Source organism: Scheffersomyces stipitis, chromosome 7, assembly GCF_000209165.1.
Source record: "Scheffersomyces stipitis CBS 6054 chromosome 7, complete sequence".
Lineage (NCBI taxonomy): Eukaryota > Fungi > Ascomycota > Pichiomycetes > Serinales > Debaryomycetaceae > Scheffersomyces > Scheffersomyces stipitis.
Window position 1 is genome coordinate 575,811 of NC_009047.1, and position 24,992 is coordinate 600,802.

The window sequence follows — 24,992 nt, forward strand, 5'->3', positions numbered from 1 at the left end:
GTCTCATCTATAATTAAGAATCTCCATCTATAATTAATCAATTGATTGGAGTAGCAGAACAACGCAGCCACAAGTAGAATAGTTGCTGTAGCTGATACTCATTCAACGGGCATAATTTTCACCACCCAAGCTAAGCTGCGAACGTGTTCTTCGTAGAATTCTATATCGAAGTGCTTCAAACACAATTAATAATTAGTAAGATTTGTTCATATATACAAACTAAATTAGTAGGCTCGTCACTTGCCTAAACTGATTACCAGCTGGATGGACCGAAACCTTGACCTTCTGGAAGAACAACTCTGATGGCTTTACCTTGTTGTTCTAATGTACCAGCGATAACGTTGTTACCCCACCAGTTCGGTGCCGTTGCGTTAGTCAAACTTAAAGTCAAGAAAATAATCAACAAACCCCAGGCTACTCCAATATCCAACCCAGCGGATAAGGAATAGTTGTACTTGGACCACCAGTGGAACCATCTCTTCTTAATCCACCATCCAAAAACCAAACCAACAAAACAGTACGACGTGTAGTTGTAAGCGGTGGCAGGTGGAATGTATCCAGTACCAGAGAAGAACACTGGCCAGTTCAAGTGTCTGATCATCGAGTTTGGCCACTTCTTCAACACCAACCAGTTCATGATTGGCAAGACAGCACCAATAATGAAGAAGAATAACAAACCGTAGTAGATTTGGCCCGAAGAGAATTGACGCTGTGGCCCAATGACTCCCCAAATGATAGATGCGTTAAAGAAGACGGTACCATTTGGACAAGTGTAGTGGTTGACTTGGTCTGGATCACAAAGATGGTCAATGTTACCGTAAGACCATCTCAAAACAGCGATTTGTACCAATGAACCCCAAATAGAAGCAATCAATTGTGATGCAAACAACACTCTTGGAGCAATCTTCATGTAGTGTCCCAATTTCATGTCTTGAGCGAAAGTAACAGCTTGAGCATTGGTGATGTAACCAAAAGTCTTGAAGAACATCATGGCCAATGGCTTACCTGGAAGCATGTAACCGATGATGAATTCAGTCACCACGTTCAATCCAACAGCAATGTTAGTGACAGAGTAGATGATAGCGACTGGAAGCAAGAAGACAATGGCAATCAATAAAGCAACAACAAGGGCCCAGATTGGGAATTCGGTGTTCCACACTCTGACGGTCACAATAGACAAAGCAAAGAAAACAACAAAAACAACAGCGAACCACCAGTCTGGTGCTTCCTTGTACAGCTTCATCAATCTGTAGTGAACATCCATCTTTTCCTTTTGTTTAACTTGGTTAATGATATCCTTACCGTGGAAAAGGGCAGTGTGAACAAGGGTGGCGGTGATGGAAGCAAATGACAATCCATAAGACATAGCAAACGTGGTAGACAAGAAAAGTGGCGAGTAGGCTTCATAGGCTTCCTTGTTGAAAGTCAAAGTCTCTGGGTTAATAATCCTGGACACATTGTAACGTTTACCGTATCTGTCGTATGATGAAGACGAGGAAATTGGCAAGTACTGAGCGTACCAAGTGTTAGAGTAGTGTACAGCTGGTACAATGATCCAAAAGATAACCACCATGGACAAGAAAATAGTAGCAATAGTACCTACTGGTGGAATCAAAGGAGAACCAAGGTAGGCATTTATCTGGTTCCAATCCAATGCGATATTGTTAGGGAACATACCCAAACCAGAGAAAGAACCGAAGATTTGGTTGATGATGACGTTGTTTGGCTTAATCCAAGTAATCCACGAGAAGTAAGACAAAGCTTGGAAGATCCAACCAGGGAACCAGTAATAGATAAAAGAGATAGCAAAAGTGATCCCGAAGAAAGCAAGACGAGAAATCTTCCATCCGTTGGCAGGATGGTTTTCATTGATGTGCATGTTAGTCAAGAAGGTACAGGTAACCAAGTTGGATGGCCAAATAGCGGATGAAGGATAGACAACAACTCTTCTGGCGATCCCACCTAAAGCAAATCCTATACATTGTGTCGACCAGATAGCAAGTAAGTCGAAACCCCAGCCGAAATCTTGAAAGTAGAATTTGTTTTGAGCCAACAAAATGTCAGTAGCGTAAGCAGCACCACCATTGAAAGAAACGTTGGCCATAATGGTGATAATTGTGTGTTCTTTAATGTTGAAAGGACCAGGGTTAAGTTCACAACCGAAAATCTTCCAGTTAGGAAGAGTCTTAGCCCAGGCGAGACCAAGAGGCCAAGCAATAATTGAGGTAACAAACGTAGTGATTGAAGCATTGGGTGCGTGCAACGAGAACAAAAGGTTAATACCACTTCCAATAGTAGTCATGATAAGACCAAGTACCCAGGCTCTGATGGTGTTTTGAGGTAAACTTGGGTCATCGGTAGATGGAACTGCGGCTCTGACTTCCGGGTATGGAGAGTCATCTTCGACAGTAACAGTAGCATACTCGTCTTCAATGACATCCTTAACAAGGTTAGAGGAAATAGGGTCGAATTCCTGTGACTTTGAAGCTACAAGTTCCAAGTTCACTGGAGAGCCAGTTTCGAAATCATTCTTCTTTTCGTCGCTGTAAACTTCGGTAGTAGAGGCCCCGGAGGACTTAAAAGCAGATCTGAGCTTTTCCATATTTTCTTGTTACGTCAAGGTAAAGTTGAATGAAATCAAACGGTGACAAGAAATGGAGCAACTTATTAGCTAGCTTAAGATGAGATAGAGGGTCTACCAAGAAAAAATACAAGGGACAAGAATTTGGGAAACCAAGGAATCCGTCTTATTTATATCTAGCAGATAAGAAAGTCCTTGGCGGGATATGCCTCCACTTTTTACTAGTGAGAACAATAATTTCTCGTATTGGAGCCATACGCATGTCCGCATTACTCTATGGCATTAGGTAGGGCCCTTCACACGGAATAAATTAGACAAAAGAATTTCACCGCACTGGCAATTCGCAATCATTTGTTTTCGTATTATTATTTGCACCAATGAATACAGGCAAAAAATAATCTGAAAAGAAGCCAGACTGATGCCGACCCTCGGATTTTGCTTATCAGACGCTTCGGCATATTGTTTCGGAGGAACTTACTGGCATTCGAGATAAAAGATTTGAATGAATTACCGACATTTGATAATAGTGGTCTTTCATCATCTAGTAGTCTTATTCTATATTATTTTGCTATTGTTTTGTCCTTTGACGGGCCCGGAAGCTCTAACGATATTACGAGCATCAGAAGCGACGAGAATCGAATTCTTGTATTTTCATGGATGTTGCATTCCTAGCTCCACAAGTTGTTTCCCATATGTAGACAGACACTGAAGTTTGGAACAATATTAATAGGACAAATTGAATACCATTGTTTGTGCCACGACTACTTCAATAATAGCCCTCCAGTAAAAACATAGCACAGTTGTAGTCGACATTTTTTTCTCTGCTGAGGTTTGTAGTAGGATATCTAATCTCTGATTAAAATACAAGAGTCACTTCCGAGGCACGTTTGTACAAATTCTGGACTCTCGTTAATCCTTTTTTTTTTTGACGAAATGGCATGTATTACGACTGTTAATCCGAGTAGATCCCTGTAAGCGTACGGCTCCAAATCTATATTAAGTCAACCCGATTCGTAGGACATCACTCTATACTAATGGCTCATTCGCTAGACTTGAGGAAGTTCACCATCCACATAAGGGACACCACAGTAACTGGCCAGTGGATATGATGTTCGAACTCCAACGCTTGTCTATAATTGCGAAGACTTAAGAAACTAGGAACTAACAAAGTATATACGACAGAACATAGAGTGAAAACTCCAGGACAGGAGATCGACTTTCTTTTGAAGACAGCATTTGGAGTGTGCTTCCAGTTAGCATGTAAATGATACTCAGAGGCATTTACCTTATTTCATTTGAAATTTGCTACAACCTCCTCAATCCAACGGCCATGGATAACAATTTTTTCGGTTAGAGCCTCCAGGATTCAAAAGCGAAAGGTGGCTTAACAAGAATAGAAGTCTCATGCAATTGCACAGAAACCCTCGGAATTTTGCAAAGACGTTGTTTGGAACACCCTCGGAAGAAATAATGTCGCACTTCGATTTATTCTGTTCGTGTTCATCAAAAAAAAGTTGCAGCTTATAGTCGTAGTGAGAGTACATAGTTAATGTTGTATTAGTAGAACAGGTTTATTGTAAGATATTTGAAAAGAAGATTGATGGAAGAAGTAATAAAGAAGCTACATCACTAGGAGATACTAAAATAATTTTATGTTCATGAATGAGGCAGGTTTTTAAAGTATATCTGCGGACTCCATCTATTGTCGTGGCTACTATTAACTTGAAGGTATTGTAAAACTCAATTGAAAAACACCCCATGAAGGTTGCAACGATGATGAATGCCACCTCGGCTAAAGGAGAGCAAGAAAATGAGGGTAGAGGTGAATCAACTGGAACCACGGCACAGTATTTCAAATACCTTATTCTTGAAGTACTTCTGGTAAGATCTCTGACCTGAGTATCAAGCTGTCGCTTCATCATGGGACAATGCAATTATTCACAAAACTACCTCGATTGGTTTACAATGATGTTATAATTACAGTAGCCGAATCCATATTCAACCATTTGAAAAACCATATTGAAAGGTTGTCAAGAAGGATGAACCAACAAGGAAAACATTAGAGTTCACGTATTTGAGGAGCTGCCTTTTGTATGTAAAGGAACTTTTTATGCATTTTGCCCAGCATTCGTCCGATTGATTTAGAAAGAACCCACCTAAACCTCCATAGTTTTCTAATTCAATGTCTTTTATATTTATGTCTGCATATGTTCACAATTTATAAACAAGTAACTTTGTCTCTAAAGAAATGCCAAATTGAATTCGACAACGGAGCAACATTACCAAAAGCATTGTGCAATGATCCATATGTTATCCTGGACTAGTACTCTACAGAAGGGCAATATTAGTTTGATATGCGACATTATTTCTTCCGACCGTCACAAAGTTCCAGACCGAAACAAACTCCGAGGGCTCAGTGAAATTGCAGGAAACTGATAGGCTTCCAGAAAGCCTAATGTTTTATTTTTTGACTTATTTTCATGGGGATGATATATTTTTGAAAAATATTGTCACCTTAAATTGAATTGTTATATGCAATAAAATAAGGTATACAAAGGCTCTGCGTCGCTCTTTAATGCAAAAGATAGCCTAAAACTTGAAATTGTACTTCTGTACGGCTCCATAATTACTTACCAACAGACTCTCAGTGAAACTAACTCATGTGCCGATGGTTCTGGCCCTGCTATCGTGCACCAGAATTAATATCATACGCACAGATAGGATTCTTGCCTCCTCACCTTCGGCATCTTCTGGCTGGTGGGGATGGAAATACACATCACGTCTCCGCCCATTTATTTCAAACAACTTGACTGTACGGCTCGAATATTAAATCCATTTGTGGTGCCGTGCCATTCAAAAACGGAAGACCAGCATACCTCTGGTCATATCATCAATATTATATAGGTGCTGTTTGCGACCTACGGATTGCTTTTGATATTAATAAAATCTGATAATAACTAAAAAGAATGCCAAGGGTGTCAAATAGCTTTGCAGTTAGTATTCAACTTTCTATTTGGTATGAATAAGCATAACCTTTTATTTATTCCTTTCGAAAGTATGCTAAATCAAGCGAGTTGAACGGTCAAAATAGACTCATTCAATTGTACAAGCTACAGCAAGAATCTCTCTACCCATGTATTTGAAAGATTGACGCTCAAACTGTATTAGAAATGAAAGCTACTCAATTTCTATACCTGTAAGCGACTTATGTGGAGGGGACACATGTTCACCTTTTCTTGAGTCTAATGATCCTGGGCTGGTACTGTTAGAAAGCTATCATAGTGCACTTGGGTTACGCACCAGTTATTGTGCATACTGTATTTGCACAATGTATCAACAACCCAATATTAGAGTTTCAGGTTCGATCAGAAAAGTCAATTAGGTTTTACTTCTAGCTCCAGAATATTACCAAACTCAAAATCGTAATTAGGATTCAGGTTGATGAGGCTATTTTGGGAGAAAGTTCTTATTTCATCATCTTCACAAAACAATCGTAACTTCGTTTGACTTTCTTTTGAAAGGATACCGAAAGTTAATAGCAACAATGTTTTTGGGCACATACTCAAGAATAATATTCATGAGCAGAAGAAGAGAACAAGAGAATGATACTTATAATGGATATTGCAGTGTATTTTCAGATTTTACTTTAGGTTATGATCTTTCTTATTTAATTCAACTCGATCGAGCCGCTTATGCAGTTCTACAAGTTCATTTCCTGTTCCCAAGACCGTCCCTGCATATGATTTCGGATCTTACAAAATGCTGCAAAAGAAAATTATTCAGCCTTGAAATGAAGAATTCACCGATTAGGTGAACTTCGGCTGGGAAATATCCCATGTTTCATACTCAAACGAAAACCCTTAAAAGCAAAGATCTCTCCAGCTTGAAGTTAGATTTGGTAATCTACCCGTCGTAACTTCGATCTTTTACGAATTCTATAATTATGTCTACACATGGAGCATCAATCTCCAAATGTGTGTCATCTATGCCTTTGATGACACAGATTCAAAGGATCCCTTCTTTTCTATACAGTGGATTTCATAAAGAATTATCCTCACTTGAAAAAGATTCCCCTGCAGTAAACATGGTTGAGCACAATTTGACAGTGTATGTCCATGATAAGCATTGAATTTAGAATAGCAAAATTTCAAGCTAAAATTTTCCAAGGGAGGCAATTTTCCATAATATCCACTATACCAATTCTCTTCTATGTTCAAGAGACTTCTGCATGATGTATTGATCTCCATCCACAAAATAAACCGATTGAGTAACAACAACCACAAATAATAGGTCAGTTGCTGACACGACCGAACTAAAATCACACAGGCATTTATCACCTTCCGCAACCACTCTAGGCTGCGAAGAGTCACTTCTCCGTTGCAATCTATGGCGAAGTGCTTCAGACGCGATTGATACTTGCGATTAATAATTAAAAGATTTGTTCATATATACAAACTAAATTAGGAGGCTCGTCACTTGCCTAAGTTAATTACCAGCTGGATGGACCGAAACCTTGACCTTCTGGAAGAACAACTCTGATGGCAGCATTGTTCTGTTCCAATGTACCAAGGATAACGTTGTTACCCCACCAGTTTGGTGCCGTGGCGTTAGTCAAGTACAAGGTCAAGAAAATGATCAACATACCCCAGGCTAATCCAATATCCAACCCAGCGGATAAGGTATAGTTGTACTTGGACCACCAGTGGAACCATCTCTTCTTGATCCACCATCCGAAAACTAAACCAACGCAACAGTACGATGTGTAGTTGTAAGCGGTGGCTGGTGGAATGTATCCAGTACCAGAGAAGAACACTGGCCAGTTCAAGTGTCTGATCATCGAGTTTGGCCACTTCTTCAACACCAACCAGTTAATGATTGGCAAGATAGCACCAATAATGAAGAAGAACAACAAACCGTAGTAGATTTGACCTGAAGAGAATTGACGCTGTGGTCCAATGACACCCCAGATGATAGAAGCATTGAAGAAAACTGTACCATTTGGACAGTTGTAGTTATTAACTTGTTCTGGGTCACAAAGATGGTCAATGTTACCGTAAGACCATCTCAAAACAGCAATTTGCACCAAGGATCCCCAAATAGTAGCAATCAATTGAGAAGCAAACAACACTCTTGGAGCAATCTTCATGTAGTGTCCCAACTTCATGTCTTGAGCGAAAGTGACAGCTTGGTTGTTGGTGATGTAACCAAAAGTCTTGAAGAACATCATGGCCAATGGCTTACCTGGAAGCATGTAACCGATGATGAATTCAGTCACAACGTTCAATCCAACAGCAATGTTAGTGAGAGAGTAGATGATAGCAACTGGAAGCAAGAAGACAATGGCAATCAACAAAGCAACAACAAGCGCCCAGATTGGGAATTCGGTGTTCCACACTCTGACGGTCACAATAGACAAAGCAAAGAAAACAACAAAAACAACAGCGAACCACCAATCTGGTGCTTCCCTGTACAGCTTCATCAATCTGTAGTGAACATCCATCTTTTCCTTTTGTTTAACTTGGTTAATGATATCCTTACCGTGGAAAAGGACAGTGTGAACAAGGGTGGCGGTGATGGAAGCAAATGACAATCCATAAGACATAGCAAACGTGGTAGACAAGAAAAGTGGCGAGTAGGCTTCATAGGCTTCCTTGTTGAAAGTCAAAGTCTCTGGGTTAATAATCCTGGACACATTGTAACGTTTAGCGTATCTGTCGTAAGATGAAGACGAGGAAATTGGCAAGTACTGAGCGTACCAAGTGTTAGAGTAGTGGACAGCTGGCACAATGATCCAAAAGATAACCACCATGGACAAGAAAATAGTAGCAATGGTACCTGCTGGTGGAATTAAAGGAGAGCCAACATAACCAGCGATCTGGTTCCAGTCCAAGGCGATATTGTTAGGGAACATACCTAAACCAGTGTAAGAACCGAAAATTTGGTTGATGATGACGTTGTTTGGCTTAATCCAAGTGATCCACGAGAAGTAAGACAAAGCTTGGAAGATCCAACCAGGGAACCAGTAGTACACGAAAGAGCCACCAAGGATGACGCCAAAGAAAGCAAGACGAGAAATCTTCCATCCGTTAACTGTATGATTTTCATTGATGTGCAAGTTGGTCAAGAAAGTACAGGTAACCAAGTTGGATGGCCAAATAGCGGATGAAGGATAGACAACAACCCTTCTAGCGATCCCACCTAATGCAAATCCTATACATTGTGTCGACCAGATAGCAAGTAAGTCGAAACCCCAGCCGAAATCTTGGTTGTAGAATTTGTTTTGAGCCAACAAAATGTCGGTAGCATAAGCAGCACCACCACCGAAAGAGACGTTTCCCATAATGGTGATAATTGTGTGTTCCTTAATGTTGAAAGGACCAGGGTTAAGTTCACAACCGAAAATCTTCCAGTTAGGAAGAAACTTAGCCCAGGCGAGACCAAGAGGCCAAGCAACAATGGCGGTAACATACGTAGTGATGTAAGCAGATGGTGTGTGCAAAGAGAACAAAAGGTTAATACCACATCCAATAGTAGTCATGATAAGACCAAGGACCCAGGCTCTGATGGTGTTTTGAGGTAAACTTGGGTCATCGGTAGATGGAACTGCAGCTCTGACTTCTGGGTAGGGAGAGTCATCTTCGACAGTAATAGTAGCATACTCATCTTCGATGACATCCTTAACAAGGTTAGAGGAAATAGGGTCGAATTCCTGAGACTTTGAAGCTACAAGTTCCAAGTTCACTGGAGAGCCAGTTTCGAAATCATTCTTCTTTTCGTCGCTGTAAACTTCGGTAGTAGTGGCCCCGGAGGACTTAAAAGCAGATCTGAGCTTCTCCATATTTTCTTGTTACGTCAAGGTAAAGTTGGATTAAATCACACGGTGACAAGAAATGGAGCAACTTATTAGCTAGCTTAAGATGAGATAGAGGGTCTACCAAGAAAAAATACAAGGGACAAGAATTTGGGAAACCAAGGAATCCGTCTTATTTATATCTAGCAGATAAGAAAGTCCTTGGCGGGATATGCCTCCACTTTTTACTACTGAGAACAATAATTTCTCGTATTGGAGCCATACGCATGTCCACATTACTCTATGGCATTAGGGCCCTTCAATAAATTAGACAAAAGAATTTCACCGCACTGGCGATTCGCAATCATTTGTTTTCGTATTATTATTTGCACCAATGAATACAGGCAAAAAATAATCTGAAAAGAAGCCAGACTGATGCCGACCCTCGGATTTTGCTTATCAGACGCTTCGGCAATTTGTTTCAGACGAGGTAAGGAGATAACTGATGATTCAGAGAACTTTTGAACAATATACTGGCATTTTTGGTTATCAGAAAAGGTCATATGTCTTTACAAGATCTGGTAGTCCCTTTCGAGATTGTCAATTAGCTATTCTTAGTTTTCGCCTTGCAGACTGAAAGATCTATGTAGGGAGCGATTCTCTGAAACGGAGAGGAGAACCAATTCCGGCATTTTGCGTGAAAGTTGCATTCTTGAACAAGCGGCAGTAGCTGTATTTCTAAGTCTGCAACCTTGAAGTTTGGGAGGAATTAATTTGTCAAATTGAATGCCATGAAAATGCTTCGCTCAACGGCTATTTTAACAATAACGTCCCAGCATTAGGTAGCCACGGCCAACATGGTAATTACTTCAACCTGATCAGCCTTATTTTTTCTATGTTGAAGTTGATAGTAGAAAGTGTAGCCGGTCTCTGATTGAAATTTAAGAACCACTTCCGAGGTATATTTGCACAATTTCCGGACTTTGTCTGACTGGTCCCCCATACGCGTACGGCTCCAAATCTACATTGAGCCGACCGGATCGGTGGATTATCCTAGAGGAGCCTCCAGCCCATTCGCCATACCTGGGGAAGTTCCCCATCTACGTGATAGGGATGCCATAGCAACTGGCTAGTGTACTCGATGATTGGGCTTCACCCACTTGCTATCTAAAATGGCTTTACATTTGCCAAGCCGTACGAGACTAAGAACTAACTAAAGATCCATACGCCTGAAGACAGGATAAAAGCAAGGAGAATCTCTGCTCTTTGCTTTTGAAGACCCAATTAGGAACATACTTCTACCTAACACAGAAATTGGATCTCTGTAGCAAACAGCTTGTTTCATTTAAAACTGTATCATCTCGTGAATCCATCTATCACTATCCATTTCTTAGATTAGAGCCCCTTACCGCCAGGATTCTTATTGTGAAAGGTGGCTTAACGAAGATAGTAGATATCCCATTCCAGGCTATGGGCGGTACGACTTCCGGCTGTCCAACCCTCGATTCCATCTAGGCGCACGGCACCAGTTTTGCTTTCCGCATTGGGAAAATACGTCAAACTCAACAGCATTCCTTCACCTTTAGCGAGGGGCAACAAAAGCAATAATTTTCACGTGATCTCATCCAATTTCATCGACAGGTGCCGAACAGCATGATTCAATTCCAGCAATTTGCCCAAACCTGAAGAGATGCAGAAGAAAAATATCCGAGTGCAGAGAAGGAAATGATTTGGTTGTTCTGGTCGCTACTGTTGCCGTATTGTTAAAGGGAAGTCTAATATTACGAGAATGCTTCATTGGCCATTCTATTGTGTGACTACAGTCGGCAGCAAACTGTATATGTTCAGCTTCGGCTAGACTACCCCATTACTATTATTAGCTAACGGCAGTAGTGGATTTCCGTAATTTCTTGGTATTATATAAGGCAATATTGTATGTATGTATGACTCGACTTGCAGATTTCTTTTCTTTTGTTCTTTACGTCTGGAAATTTGATGCGCTTTTGTTACTTCTGCGTTGTGAGTAATATTTCGCAACTGAAAAGATGATATATTAGATATTAGTAGATATTAGTTTCCCTTCACTCAAACGCCCTTGAATTAGTCATTGAATCCTGTCCATTCTGCTTGTGTGTCTGTATTCAGGGTCTCGGCTACTTCTTCGCTTGTCTCTTGTGCCTTATCCGAAGCATCAGTTATAGGCTTGCAACAACCGTTTCTTACTTCCGAGCCTCCATTATCTTCAAGTTGCGTCTTCTCATTATCTCTAACAAAACAGGCTGCGAAAAACCCGATACCTCCATCCTCTTTCGGAATAGAACGCACACAACCTCCCGCAAGCTTCTCGCACATCTCGTTGTCGCCGCCAGCTATCGAAGTAAACTCTTCTTTCCAGCCTCTTCTTTCCCAATTGGGAATCACCTTCAGTCTGTCTTCTAAATGCCATCCTCTGCTCTTTATTTCTGGATCGGTCAAGAGATCTACGACCACTCTTTCATTTTCGTGTGGATGTATAGAACATGTAGAGTAAACTAGCTTTCGGGCACTGGGGAATAGAAGAGCATGTTTCACAATTTTGAACTGGAACCCAGCGAGCTTGTTCAATCTTGTAGTGTCTATCTCTTGCTGTTTTTCTTCCTCTTTCTGTGAGTCTTCCAAGGCTCGTCCAAAGATACCAGAACCACTACAAGATGGATCTACCACGAAACCAGTTACATTAGGGAAATCATCGGGCCTAGTCGTGGTGAAATCAGCATGTGTAATCTGGATAAGCTCCTTTTTAGACTTGCCTGTTGCTTTTTCACACATCGTTTTCAAGATTTTGACTCTCTTAGAATCTCTCTCAAAGGCATATACTACAGAAGAACGATCTTCAGGAAGAAAAGACGCTGAATGCGTAGTCTTGTTACCTGGTGCTGCACAGGCATCAATAACTTCAGTATGAATATCTCCACTGTCCTGGTTAAGTATATACCCTGGAAAACAAGATGCTCGATCCTGAATAATGACTTCTCCTTTGATATAAGCTTGGGTGGAGGTCAACTTCTCACGCGGATGAATACCGTACAAGTTCGGTATGTACTCATCATGATAAATAAATCCTGTGTCTTTAATGTCGTCTATAGAGTTTACTGGTTGTAGGTTCTTGAGTAGTTCATTAGTTTCAAACACCTTCTCTGGCGATGCAACTTTGATGGTATTAATACGGAACCATCTAATAGGTGTTTCGTCTTCATCTGCTTCTTTTGTCGGAAACTCACTGGCAGATTTGACCCTGTACTTTAATTTCATCTTGGTGAACTCTGCCTGAAGTCTGGTCTGATGTTGTAGGAAGGCATCTTTAATCGGATGTTTTCCCAGTTGGATTCTTCCTTTGGCTGAAAAGACTAAATCATGCACTAAAAGAAGCAAAAGCTCGTCACTGATTTTCAATTTCTTCATCTGAAGGCCTTGCTTTATTTTTGACTTCTTGATAATCATCTCGATATATTCCTTGTATTTCAAAGTAGAATGCACAAGAGCAAATATGTGCTTAGGAGAGTTACTCAATTTCGAATCATTGAAGATTCGCGATTGGAGACTTCCAGCACGCTCGTTCGGCTTCAAGAACTTCTCGGCCTCAAAGTAAAGCTTCATATTGGCACTTTCTGAGCGTTCAAATTACAGAAGAAGTGCTCTACATACTGTTAGATCTAAGATGATCTTCGCAACTTTTCAGTGTGGTTACCCGGCCACACTGAGGTATACCGATATGAACCAAATTGCTTTACTTGAATTACGTATGCATATAAAGGCCACTGCGAGCCAATTTGGCACTAGAAAATGTTGACAAGGTAATATATATACAAAGTAATGTCTTCAGCTGAATTTAATCGGTTTTCTGGTTTTGGATATCTAACTTTATGATCTCTGCCGGATCCTGATCTGGCTCTACCCACTCGAAATTTTCACCGTGGGTAAACCAGAACTCGAGGAAAATCAACTCCTCCGGCAAATCGTTGAAGACCATCTTCCGGCTGTTCAACTCGTGTTTGAAGTACTGCTGAAGTTCAACTATACCCTTTTCCTCTTGGAATGTCTGTCCACTATACTCTACAGATGCGAGTTCTACACTGTCGTTAGGTAGCTCCAAAACATACTCGTCCTGGTCAAACAACTTTAGGTTAGAGAGCTTGCGAACTCGGCTGTGGTGGTAGTTTTTGATATTCACTTCGTTATGTTCTTCGAAATGAGTGATAACAGTATTTATTGCAAGCAATTCATCGCGATGTGTAAATTTGTAGAGCATTGAGACGTAGGGTCTCCAGCTGATTCTACCCAAATTTTCAGCCGTGTCTAACCTTAGAAGTCCGTACATCAAAATGCCAGCAGTTGCTGTATTCACCGAGAAGAGGGCCAATATTGAAACCAAAGGAAATAATATTGCTTGTACTACAGTTGCTACTGCAATGTACAGAAACCAACCAAACAAGTTTCTACCAATTTGATGTCTTTGTAGCTCCTTGTAGGCGTCGCAGTTGAATGTAGAGTCTATCAATTTGAAACTATTTTGGTAATCTTTTCTGTCTAACAACAACCGCAAAGCTGTGAAAACCAATGAAGGTTCAACTTTCTGCTTCAAAAAACTGTATTCAAACCCTTTCACTCCTACGTCTATAACTCGCGCAGTATTGGAAGGGAGAGGTTCAGTAATTAGATATGAGCGGACAATTTCAGGACTCGACGAACGTTCTTGGTGTCTGTTGAATACAAAACTGAATAGTTCATCTTCAAGTGTACTATTGCTGGGACTCAATTTGAGATTGAGAAAGTCGTTTCTGGATCTTGTCTTCTGGATTATTGGGCTCGAATTCCAGTTCTGCTGTTGTAACTGTCTATTGGCTCTGATACAATCTATAAGAATACTTTCCGTGAATCTTCCATTCTGAGCGATGTAGTGGATTGCACCTTTCAATCTTCTTGAGTACGACTCATAGTTAAGTGGAGAATGAGAAAAATATGACTCTGGTGGTTTCCAATTGGAAGTAGAAAGGAGTCGTCGTATAATGGTCATCGTATCATTTCTACGTGAATTTACTTTCCATATAATTTCTATAACTATATGTCGTATATCTTCAGAAGTTTTGAGCAACTTCTTTTCTACTTCAACATGAGCATCGCATTGTGAGACATCTTAAGATTATATCTTCTTAAGAGAATGTTTCAATACTGTACTGAGTATTGGTAACCTGGAATAATTGTTGCTCTGCATATAATCGCACTCATATATTAAGATTTGGAGATTATTAGGGAACACCAATCATAATAGATCAGCAATTAGAAAGAAGCAGTGACAAATCTAACTCCTGATAATAATCTAGTTTTGTTTCCACATCAGAAGAAAGTCTTTTAATAAAAGTCTTTTAATTGTAAATAATATAATTTTTGTGAGGATTATGATTGCTTCATATAATTGTAACTATTAATGCAAAAATTACCAAAATTTTCTAAAAATTCAGCAATTTTTCACACAATGTATAGTGTAGATAAACTATCCTTCCTATCAAACATGTTGCTTTTGCAAACATCCGGCCCTGCTTGATCAGTGTGCAATTCAAACTTCCATGCCAATCAGCAGTTTTACGAAGTGATAAAATCTCGCCCGCATAGCCGCTGTAGGAAATTGAGTCGAAAAACGAATTATCGCTAAAAATTCAAGCTGCCTGCTGCATATGAGAAGTTAATTATACTTCCTAATTTGGCCCATTTATAAACACGTTACTCCAAGGTTCGATTTCGACTCTTCAGCTTTTTTACCAGGTGCAGCAAGAAACATTCTTCACTCCTATTTTCTAGAAATTACATAATATAGCTTTCCGAATATATCTAGTCCCAGACATAAAATATCGCCCATCCGCCATGGATCCACCAAACAAATTGGACCCCCTTGGTTTCTTGGATCCTTCTCCTCAAAGCTCAATTGATTCTATTGAATTTCGAAAACATCTTGCCTCCATGGCCGAGGATCATCAGTCGAAGAAGGCAGCCGCCTCTGAGTTTTCATACCTGGCCTCAGAGAATTTGAATACGCCCCAATCGTCTAAGATTCGGACCCAGGAGACTGAAAATCCCTCCTTTGATTCCAGCAAAAACGATTCTCAGCTCCTCCACTTGAGAAACCAATCCGGAGCCAGTGGATACGAACAATCAAAGCACAGATTGACAACTGATTCATACGGATTACAAACACCAGTGCTCCAAGGCGAAGATTTTCTCGCTAACCTTCATCTGCCTGCTCTGGACTTCAGCAAGTTCAAGGCTCCCAGGACAAGAGAATCATACTTGTCCCAGTACTCTGGCAAAGTAGATAGAGTTGACGATATGGGTGCTCAAGCGACTGTTAAACTTGTCAGGCACGACAGCACCAAGAAGGAAGAAAAATCCAAAGATGTTTCAACTAACTCAGTTTCACCAAGCCAACTGTCCCTTCAATCTGGAAAGGAACCTTCCATCAAACTAGGAAAGCTTCCAACTGTAACAAAGTCCTACTCACCAGAAGAAGACTCTAAGCTGCCTGATATTTCATACACAACAAATATTGAAGGATCTGTCCCTCCTAGATCCAATAGAAGACCTCTTTCACTGGCAGTTTCATCAAGCATAGATAACGATCACCTGAACGAAGATTTGGAAAACAGCATTGTCGAGAACGTGGAAAAGACCCCAGATACAAAGTTTAAACAAAGACGTTCCAGAGCATTCTCAGGTACCTTAAACCATGATCTCGACCAGTTAATGCTTAGTGCCAACTCCTTGAAATCAGAGGAGTCTCATGACATCCCAGAAGAACAAAAACCCACGATTTCTGACACTTCTGCAAACCTCGCTAGAGAAACAGAAGCTGGACCATCGGCGAAAGAAGACTTCCAAGGCTTTGGAGGAAATTTGCCAGGATCCAACATCACTCTTGAACCAATAGAGCGTCCACAATTGCAAGAAATCCCACACGATGAACGAGAAATAAGTAACACCAAGTCCATCAAATCTCATAACAGTGTACGGTCTGGACATCTGGAACCTGATCTTCATCCAAAAGATTCTACGGACACATTTCAGACTGCTGAAAGTCCTGGCGAATTACACTCCGAAAAATTGAGATCAAAGACTCCGACTTCGAGTCTACCACCAAGACCATCGCTCGACAACATAATCAGAGCCAGAGAAGCTTCTGCCAGTTACCAAATTAGGGAGCTGCCTGAATCAGAAGAAGACGAGAATGCCACTGCCAAGTTAGAAGAAATCGACAACCTGAAAGAGGTGACTCAGCCAGAACAGGAATTGGATGTTGCCGGTGAACCAATTGTTACACCACATATTAATCAAGGAAATGACGATAGTTATATTGACATTGAAGAGCCTAGATTGGTCCACAAACCATCAAGAGGGAAATCTGTCAAAGACTCCACCAGACGACACACTCACAAGAAGTCCAAGACTGTCAAAACAAAACAGGCTAAGGGAACATCAGCAAACTTGAAACCTTTTTCATACAATACCTTGATTAATTTGCTTGAAAGTATGAACGGAACAATCATAGGTGAGGAGTTCTCCCAATTGAATTTGCCTATGAAAGAGAAGCAATTAATAGAAAAAATCGTAGACTCCTTGTCCCGATTGACACTGGATATGGTTCTTGATCAAAGTAGATATGAAATTGGTATTCAGAGATTGGAGAAGGCATTGCGTGTACTCGAAGGCTTTATGTGATAATAGTTTGTATTAGGTTATTTAGAATTTTGCTTCAAATATACATTTACTAGTTATATTCTCTCGTGTATTATAGCCAAAAATTAGATACAATATTATAATAATACATTTCAAATTTGCAACCGGATGCGTCTACTGGTTATATCTGCCGTTAGATTCCGCTTGCAAATACAAAACGAAACAGTTGGCTATTCTTACCATCAACTCACCCACTAAGCTGGAGTTAACCAAGAAATCATAGTTCAACTTGATCAATTGATGAGCATGAGCATCCATGGAGCCACTATTACTGTAAGCAGGAGTCTGCACTTGCGACTCAATTTGGTTTTGCTTTTGGTTTTCCAAGTCATACTCGTTGATAGATTTGAAAATCAATTCAAAAAGCTTCTTGTACTTCAAGTTCTTCGAGTTAAGGTTATCCTTCAAAGAAATTTTGATCAAATTCTTGCTTACTTTGTCGAATTTGTTGTTCTTGAAACTTAAGCTGATCACTATTTTGTCCTTGAATATCTTTTTTGATGAGCTGGGAGTTTGGTAATTCATGTGGAAAACGTATTGAATCAAATTCAACGTGGTGAACTTGATGTCAAAATTTAATTTCGATAATCCGTTGCTCAACTTGAATGCACTCTCCGGTTTTCTCAATTTCGCTTTGATAGTTTGTACTGACTTCAAAATTGGATTGATCTCCTTCAAATACTTGATGATACCAACGATCGAGGTTTTCTTGTTTCCATCATAAAATTTATCCTCATCGTTTGCAAAAAAATCGTCAGAGTAGTAATTACTCAAATATTTGTTCAAGTAGTCCAATATCAATTTGACTTCAGGGTTGCCGCCGTCTTTCACTTCTTCCTCGCTAATTAACTTGATCGAATCAGTAGCCTTTTCAGGAAGCTTGATAATCAAGTTGTCCAAATTGTCATCAATTTTAATGATAATATCGTTGACAGAATTATTTATGATTTGAATTTTGTTCTTATTCAACTGGTCCAAAATCTTTATCAATTTGTTTAACTTGTTCAAGTTGTTGAAGATCTTGTCCAATAAATGATTTGTCGTTGCTGATGAAGCAGAATCAGAACCTGAAACTTCTATTTCTCCACCGTTTGTTCTACTAGACAAATTAATTAAATCGTCGATCTCAAAGAAATTCTTGATCTCATCTATCTTCAAATTTAATTGCAAAAAGTTTTCTGGAGAATTTCTAATAGACAAGTTTCTTAACTTACCAAAGAGCTTCAACTTCATTTGAGTCAAGTTATTCAAATTGATCAACTTGATCTTCAAGAACAAGCTAGTGGCGGAGTTGTAAACGGGGAGCAAGTTGTTGTCGTTGTAAATCATGATAATCGACTCATAGATCAAAGGTTTCTCTTTTGGTTCCTCCTCCGGTTGATCTTCGATCATGAAATCTGACATATCATTCTCTTCTTTGACATTCTTATCATCAGTATCTTGTGTATCTTCATCGTCTGGAATCTTATCAATATTGAACTTTTGCAAGATAAGTGCCGTGTTGTCAACCTTGAGGAACTTGATATTCCTCTTAAACAATTCTTCAAGAAGCATGTGGTCTATTATCATGTTCGAACATGCTGTCGATAAATTGTTGAAGAATTCAAAGTTCAAATTCGTAGGCTCAACCCCGTCGTAGACAGAAACAACGTCGTCTGTAATTTCCACAGAAGGCGTCTTCTCATTCAAATGCAACTTTTGTATCCACTGAATTTTCCACTCGCCACTGACAGACTTGATTCTGGCTACCCACCAGAAAGTCACAGAGGTGACCCCACTGACAAGGTTGATCAAAAACCAACTAGAGGGCCAGTTCTTGCGTCTATAGAATTGGATTTTATTGACGTTGAGATTGTAGTCAAGGCTGTTGGCAAAAAAGTTAGAAAGTCTACTAATTTCGTAGTCGTTGAGGCCAATGATATCGTTATTGATCCATTCAGTGGTCAATAATCTGTTGTGAATCTCTTTATTGAAGATTTCCAACCTCAACTGAGTCAAGCCATCGACTATAGTATTCACCATATCACTCTCAGCTACGAAGTTCTTATTTTTTACTACTGTGGGAGGTGAGTTGATCTTCTTCGCAATGAGATTTTGAACCGGACAGGGATCAATAAAGTAGAACAAACCTGTCAACGGATTGATACAGAAAATCGTCGATTTTGTTGGTGATGACTTTATCAAAAGCTGGTGTGGTGTAATGTAGGAGATTTGATCGGGGTTGTCAGTTGTGTTTAACTTCGCATCTAGAGAGTTGAACACTTTACTCATAAGTAGCTCTGAATGCTTGTTGACCACGATATTCAAGATAAGGTCTACATTCAAGTCTTCTGGCTCTTCGATGTCATCTGTTGAGTCGTCCTTCTCTTCTTCTCCTTCATTAGTGTTCTTGAGATGTTTATTGAAGAGAGCAGACAACTCGGTATTGACGTTATATTTTCCATTCTTGAACCACCTGAAGTTGAGGTTGTAGTTACGGTCAATTCCTAGCTCAATAAAGGACTTCCAGCCCTTGGACAAGTACTGGCCGGACCAATAGTTTAGAATAATGAGCAGCTTGCCATTCTGATAGTTTACCTGGAGGTTATTTCTCCATCTGGTGTTGATCTGTAGCTCCTTCAACTGTTTAGCTATCAAGTACAACTTGAAAGAGATCGAGAACTTGTGAAGAAGGTCGTACAAACCATGTAGGCCCTGGTTCAAGAGAGTAGCGTTGACGATTTTTTCCAAGTTTTCGTGACTGGACCGGGGCAATTTGGTGACGATCTTATTGTCTCTATGGGTAATTAAAGATGTGTCTGGGTTGATTCCAAAGAGAAACTTGAAGTCGATGAAGTAGAAAGGAGACTTAGTGTATTCGTCATGTGACTCTATTATCATATCGTTTGCTACGGTTATAGAGACCTGAAACTCGTTCGGCACGGAGAAGTATATTCGGCCGTCTTTGATGACGTAGTTGTTGATGAACCGTTTCGGTATGTCGATCAAAGCGATCCTTGTCATCAAGATGAGATTCAAGTCCTGCATCACTTCCAACGTCTTCTCTGGACTGATCTTGGGAATCTTAATATAGTTGTAAGAAGGTAGCTGAGGTCTTCCTTTGAACAACACCTCCAAACTAGTGATTAAGTCCGAGTTAGGCAACTTAGCTCCACTGTAGCCGTTAAGGGCATTGAGCTGAAAAGTGAGCTGGTCAAAGTAGAACTCTTGCATTCTCAACCAGTTTAACAAGTCTATGAATCTCGATACGTCTTTGGAGTTAGCTGCCCATTTCACCAATGTATAGATCTTGATGAAGTCTTGCCTCAATGCAATGATTAACTCCAAAAACTTCTTTTTACGCACCGAGTCATCCTCGCTATCTTTGGTGGATGCTAAATTCTCTACAAGAGTCGTGATCTGCTTAAACGCTTCTTGGGTGTAGAACTTCAACACGTTGGAAAGTGGGATCACGTTATTGGTGATATGGGGAAGTTCTGGTGGAGGTCTATTAGCCGCCGAATAACCTTTCGCCACTTTAGCCGGCCGCTCTACATTGTCTACACCTTCTACTACTTGTGAAATGTTGTCGCTAACCAAAGCTCCGTTGGATCGATTTATGGCTGGGGGGCTTACTTCGCCGTGGATCTCATCCATGGTCATGTGATACTTCTGGAAACTTTAGCGGATAGAATCTGAGATTTGGCTCTTCTTTGCACTTTATTTGGTTTCGTTATGGTAACTCTATTTGAAATTGTAATGAAAGGTGGATGACTCCGGTGTCGGACCTTCGGGCGCAAAAATAGCTGGAACAGGTGTTTCGTCCACAGGCACGAGCTGGCCACGTCTATATGTTCTTTCCAAGCGTTGGAGATGCAAACGGAAAAGAATTGCCCACAAGAAGTTGGTCCTTGTCGTTTTCTATGGATATGCAATTTTTGGTGGAAATCGTTTGGCACGGGTGCGACATTGTTAGAATGTCGCAACAGAACAAATGCTATCTGCAGGTGTGGGGCGGCGGATAAAGAGGCCGAAGTAGAGTACAGTGTAGGAAAATAATATTTATGGGATTCCTAAGCTGAAAATTCTACTTTAAATAGACAAGAGTGAACATACTGCATTATACTGAATTTTAATGACACTAGTGAATTTATTACTCTTTCTTTATTCTTCACTCTGCACCATCTTTATCTTTAGTGCTTTCTTATATGCACGACCATATAATTATCTCATCCATCTCAATATAGAGATGTTAGAGTTGTGACTCTGTAAGTTCCTAGAATCTCTTCCCAACTGATTAGCCCGGCTGAAGAGTATTAATAGTCTCTTACCACTTAGATTTCACTACTTAGATTTTAATTTCTACTTTTACATCTACCAATCTCTAGTTTTTCTAACGTATATTGTCATTATAATGATACAGCGAATGAAAGCGTGGAATAATAGCAAGGAGAACTGAAGCGAATGAAGATCGTAGTCTATCACATGAGCAAGACTCATGATATATTAGTAGTATTAGTTCTGCTGTTGCAGTGGGAGTATTGGATGTAATGTGCTGGCACAAAGTCTTCAACCCATCGGAACTGGTCCTGGGAAAGAATGTCTCGGATGGCTACACGTTTGTCCTTTCTTACAAGTAGGAGGTTTACAAGCGATTGGAGGCTACGGAAAATGTCCTTGATCTCGGGCTGGATGGTTTCGTCTGCCAAGTACTCGTTGACTTTGAACCAGTCCCAGTCAATCATAGCAATGCGGTGAGCCGAACTGTTTCTCAGTCTTTTACGCCGGAGAACCGAGGGTGAGATACCATTGATGCTAACAGAGTCGATCGGCGGAAGATCAAATGGAAGTCTGTTTTCCATTATTGAGTAGATAAGAACTCCTACGGACCACGAATCGGTCAAGAAGCCGTTGTACTTGATCCCCAAGAGTACTTCCGGTGCAATGTAGTCCTGAGAGCCACACCGGGTGGAAAGATACTGGTCTTGCGACCGGAGCTTTTTGGAAAGACCAAAGTCACTCAAATTGGTGAACGCTGGAAGTTCTGTTGGAACATTTGACGTTATCAACTGCACCAACTCGCTAGCCGTGTAGTTCAAGAGAATATTCTCGAGCTTGATGTCACGGTGCACGATGTTGTTTTCATGCAAATAGCCTACGGTTACAAGGAGTTCACATACTATCCGCTTCACGACAAGCCAGTACAGCAAGTCATGCAGATGGTCCAGCTGCTTGTGGGAAGTGAGGTATTGCAAGAGAGTACCGCCAGGACAGTACTGAAGAAAGATGAGCTGGTCGTTGCTATGGACTACGTTTGCATGTTCAGCCTCAGAAACCAGCTCTTCTTCTCCATCACTGTCATAGTTATCTATCGTCGGTATTTCTAAAGTAATAGAGTAGTCGAGCAATGTAGTTACACATGGAAAAGGTGCAATTTGCGACAATATGCTTAATTCTCGCCGTATGAACAGCTTGAAGTTAGCCATCTGACTTCTGCTTTCTAGTGGCACCGTGATCGCTTTGATCGCTACGAGCGTATCGTCGGAGCCAGCTAAAAGAACCGTACTGAAATTACCAGAGCCAATTTCGCTGATATACACGAAGCTCTTATTCAAGCGTTGCGAATAGAACGACTTCTGGTAATACTTCGATTTTGGAACTACACTTCCCACAGCGAGTTCTTCTTCTGGAGAAGTCGCAGAAACAGATTTTAGAAAACGCGGAGGAGTAAAAGGTGGAGGCGTTGGAGTTCCGCGTGGAGAAGTTGGATGTATAAATGGATTCGACACAAACCTCTTGGTGGCAGTAGAAGTGGGTCCGTCTAAAAGCGAGTTCCGTCTGCCCAACGCCGGAATGGGCTTATAGTCAGAAATGACCCGCGGAGAGACGACTGAAACTTGATCCTGGTGATCATTATGCTGGTAATTTGCACTATTTCCAATTTGATTATTGATTTGATTTACGGTTTGGTTAAGATTCTGAGTGTTATTGTAGTTTAGCCTCGTTTTGGGCGATCGCTGTTTCGGAAGCTCGAGAGCCGTGGTCTCTTGGATTGGCGAGTTGTTAAGAAGCAGCGAATTAGCCAGAAGCGTCAGATAGTTAATAAACAGCCCGTTGTTAAGAATAGGAGTTGGAAGTTGGGCAATCCGGTCGAAACTGGCTGCAGAAGTAGAAGAAGCGGAAAAAATGACAGGATCTCCAAGCCCTGGAGAACAGTCGCTGGCTCCACTACCTACACTGTTACTGGTAGTATTATTTTGGTAGTTGTTGCTACGATCTACGTTGGGGTTTGCAGAGTTATGGTTGGGGTCGGAACTCTCCGGTTTCTGACCGGATTCACTCATAGTGACATCTGAGTGTTGGGAATAGCTTTCGTTGTTTCGAGCGACATCTGTCTCTATCGGGGCGATCTGGAGCCTTATGTTATTGCGGTATTTGCTGGGAGTTGGTGGATTTGGCGAGTGGTATATGTTTCTGACATCTACCTCATCTTCGTTTTCCGGCGGCGAAAGCGGCACCATGAGCTTATTGACCACCGCCTGCCGTGCCTCGGTGTGTGCCATTGTATTGTGGTTCTGGAAGTACTCTTTCGGGGCTTGTCGGTGGTATTTGTGGGGAGTAGGCAAAAGTTCGGAGATGAGTCTATATGGTGATTTTAGTGGAGACTGGGGAAACAGGCACGTGCCGAAAGTTTCGAGGACAGTTGGAGTCTATTACGAAGGTTGGGCCAGGATTGAAGATGATTCAGAACCTGGTCGTAGTCAAGGGGGGTATATAAGTCGAAGGCAACTAGTATAAAAGGAAAAGAAGTAGAAGTACAGAGTTTTGGAAATTGGTGGTTCTTGGAGATAGTGGAAAATTGATCAAAGTTCCGGGGCAGGAAACGGCCGGAAAACCAGTTATGACAGACAAAAAATTTAATGACTGGCTAGTGACACAGAATGGGGCGGCGGTGTCACTTATGCGAGAATATGCTTTTTGGGGAGGTGTGCATACGGCACAAACATTACATGAGCATTACATGAACATCAGCGTCAGCAGCAATAAAAGTCCATTCAGCATTGGGGAATGCTTGGTGGCAGGGAAGTACAACCGAGAAAGTGTGAAGATATCAGAGAGGAAATTGGCAAAGGTACTTTCGCTTCAGTCGGGAAGTCACAATTGAATCTCGTTTGTTCCCAGAAACTTTCCACCATCTCTCACTTGCTGTTTCTTTTTTCTTGATAAGGAAGTATTTTAGACTTCAAACGCTTCATTATTTCTCGAACAGCAGCAATCAGACTCAAGAAAATATTCGTGCACAAAAATCGAATAGACGATATGGGAAAAAATACACAGATTCCTCTGCACAGCAAAATTGATGTTACATTTTGTTTATCATGTAGTACGATTATTTTCTGGAGAACAAGCTCGAGAGAAGAGAAATAAAGAAAGCAAGAAACGGAACATTTGAGGTACCTTTGTTATCTTCGCTAGCCAGAATGCTACATACCTACAAAGTTTTCTGGAGACACATAGAACACACACAACGCTCCCGTTCTACTACAGCCATCGCGTGCCATTGAATCTGTCGACACCTGCCAGGATTTTCACAGTGTGGTAGCTCCACTATGGTGTGCAATTGTTATGTGCATTGAACGCCTGCATGTGTGGTATTTTTTGAAGCTTACTGCTAATAATTGCGCGTGTCTCCAGTAATACTTCCTATTTGAGCCAGTGCAGGAATAATAACGCGAAGTCTATGTTGGCCCAAACAGAGCCATACGAGAATTGAGCGAGTTGGTGTCCATTTCGAGCAACGATTGGTTCCTGACAATAGCATGTAGTCTCTAGTTTTGTAGCCGACTTGTTGGAAGAGTTTGCTGACTATACACCACG

General features: G+C 40.8%; 8 protein-coding genes across 8 annotated transcripts; 1 reads left to right on the forward strand and 7 right to left on the reverse strand. All coding sequences in view use genetic code 12, as the record gives it.

The window, feature by feature from the left end:
* Window positions 1-253: 253 nt before the first annotated feature.
* PICST_63766 (oligopeptide transporter) lies at window positions 254-2,602 on the reverse strand (the record flags this gene model as incomplete). Its single annotated transcript, XM_001386268.1, has 1 exon — window positions 254-2,602. One exon carries the CDS (start codon window positions 2,600-2,602, stop codon window positions 254-256), a length of 2,349 nt encoding a protein of 782 aa, XP_001386305.2.
* A 4,205-nt stretch (window positions 2,603-6,807) lies between these two features.
* On the reverse strand, window positions 6,808-9,419 carry PICST_73580 (oligopeptide transporter OPT; the record flags this gene model as incomplete). The annotated part of the gene is made up of 1 exon (XM_001386269.1): window positions 6,808-9,419. The coding sequence occupies one exon, from the start codon at window positions 9,417-9,419 to the stop codon at window positions 7,071-7,073; it is 2,349 nt and encodes a 782-aa protein (XP_001386306.2).
* A 1,841-nt stretch (window positions 9,420-11,260) lies between these two features.
* PICST_73698 (predicted protein) lies at window positions 11,261-13,007 on the reverse strand (the record flags this gene model as incomplete). Its single annotated transcript, XM_001386270.1, has 1 exon — window positions 11,261-13,007. One exon carries the CDS (start codon window positions 13,005-13,007, stop codon window positions 11,472-11,474), a length of 1,536 nt encoding a protein of 511 aa, XP_001386307.2.
* Window positions 13,008-13,239: 232 nt separating this feature from the next.
* PICST_33418 (predicted protein) lies at window positions 13,240-14,424 on the reverse strand (the record flags this gene model as incomplete). The annotated part of the gene is made up of 1 exon (XM_001386271.1): window positions 13,240-14,424. One exon carries the CDS (start codon window positions 14,422-14,424, stop codon window positions 13,240-13,242), a length of 1,185 nt encoding a protein of 394 aa, XP_001386308.2.
* An 845-nt stretch (window positions 14,425-15,269) lies between these two features.
* On the forward strand, window positions 15,270-17,117 carry PICST_33419 (predicted protein; the record flags this gene model as incomplete). The annotated part of the gene is made up of 1 exon (XM_001386088.1): window positions 15,270-17,117. One exon carries the CDS (start codon window positions 15,270-15,272, stop codon window positions 17,115-17,117), a length of 1,848 nt encoding a protein of 615 aa, XP_001386125.2.
* A 132-nt stretch (window positions 17,118-17,249) lies between these two features.
* Window positions 17,250-20,615, reverse strand: RGR1 (Regulator of Glucose Repression (transcriptional regulation Mediator complex subunit RGR1; Glucose repression regulatory protein); the record flags this gene model as incomplete). The annotated part of the gene is made up of 5 exons (XM_001386272.1): window positions 17,250-17,400; window positions 17,470-18,202; window positions 18,224-18,491; window positions 18,558-18,758; window positions 18,786-20,615. Coding segments are annotated over 5 exons (3,183 nt in total), but the record flags the coding sequence as incomplete, so codon positions are not given.
* Window positions 20,616-21,670: 1,055 nt separating this feature from the next.
* Window positions 21,671-22,912, reverse strand: PICST_2520 (serine/threonine kinase; the record flags this gene model as incomplete). The annotated part of the gene is made up of 1 exon (XM_001386273.1): window positions 21,671-22,912. A coding segment is annotated over one exon (1,242 nt), but the record flags the coding sequence as incomplete, so codon positions are not given.
* An 85-nt stretch (window positions 22,913-22,997) lies between these two features.
* Window positions 22,998-23,260, reverse strand: PICST_79392 (predicted protein; the record flags this gene model as incomplete). Its single annotated transcript, XM_001386274.1, has 1 exon — window positions 22,998-23,260. A coding segment is annotated over one exon (261 nt), but the record flags the coding sequence as incomplete, so codon positions are not given.
* Between the last annotated feature and the right edge of the window lie 1,732 nt (window positions 23,261-24,992).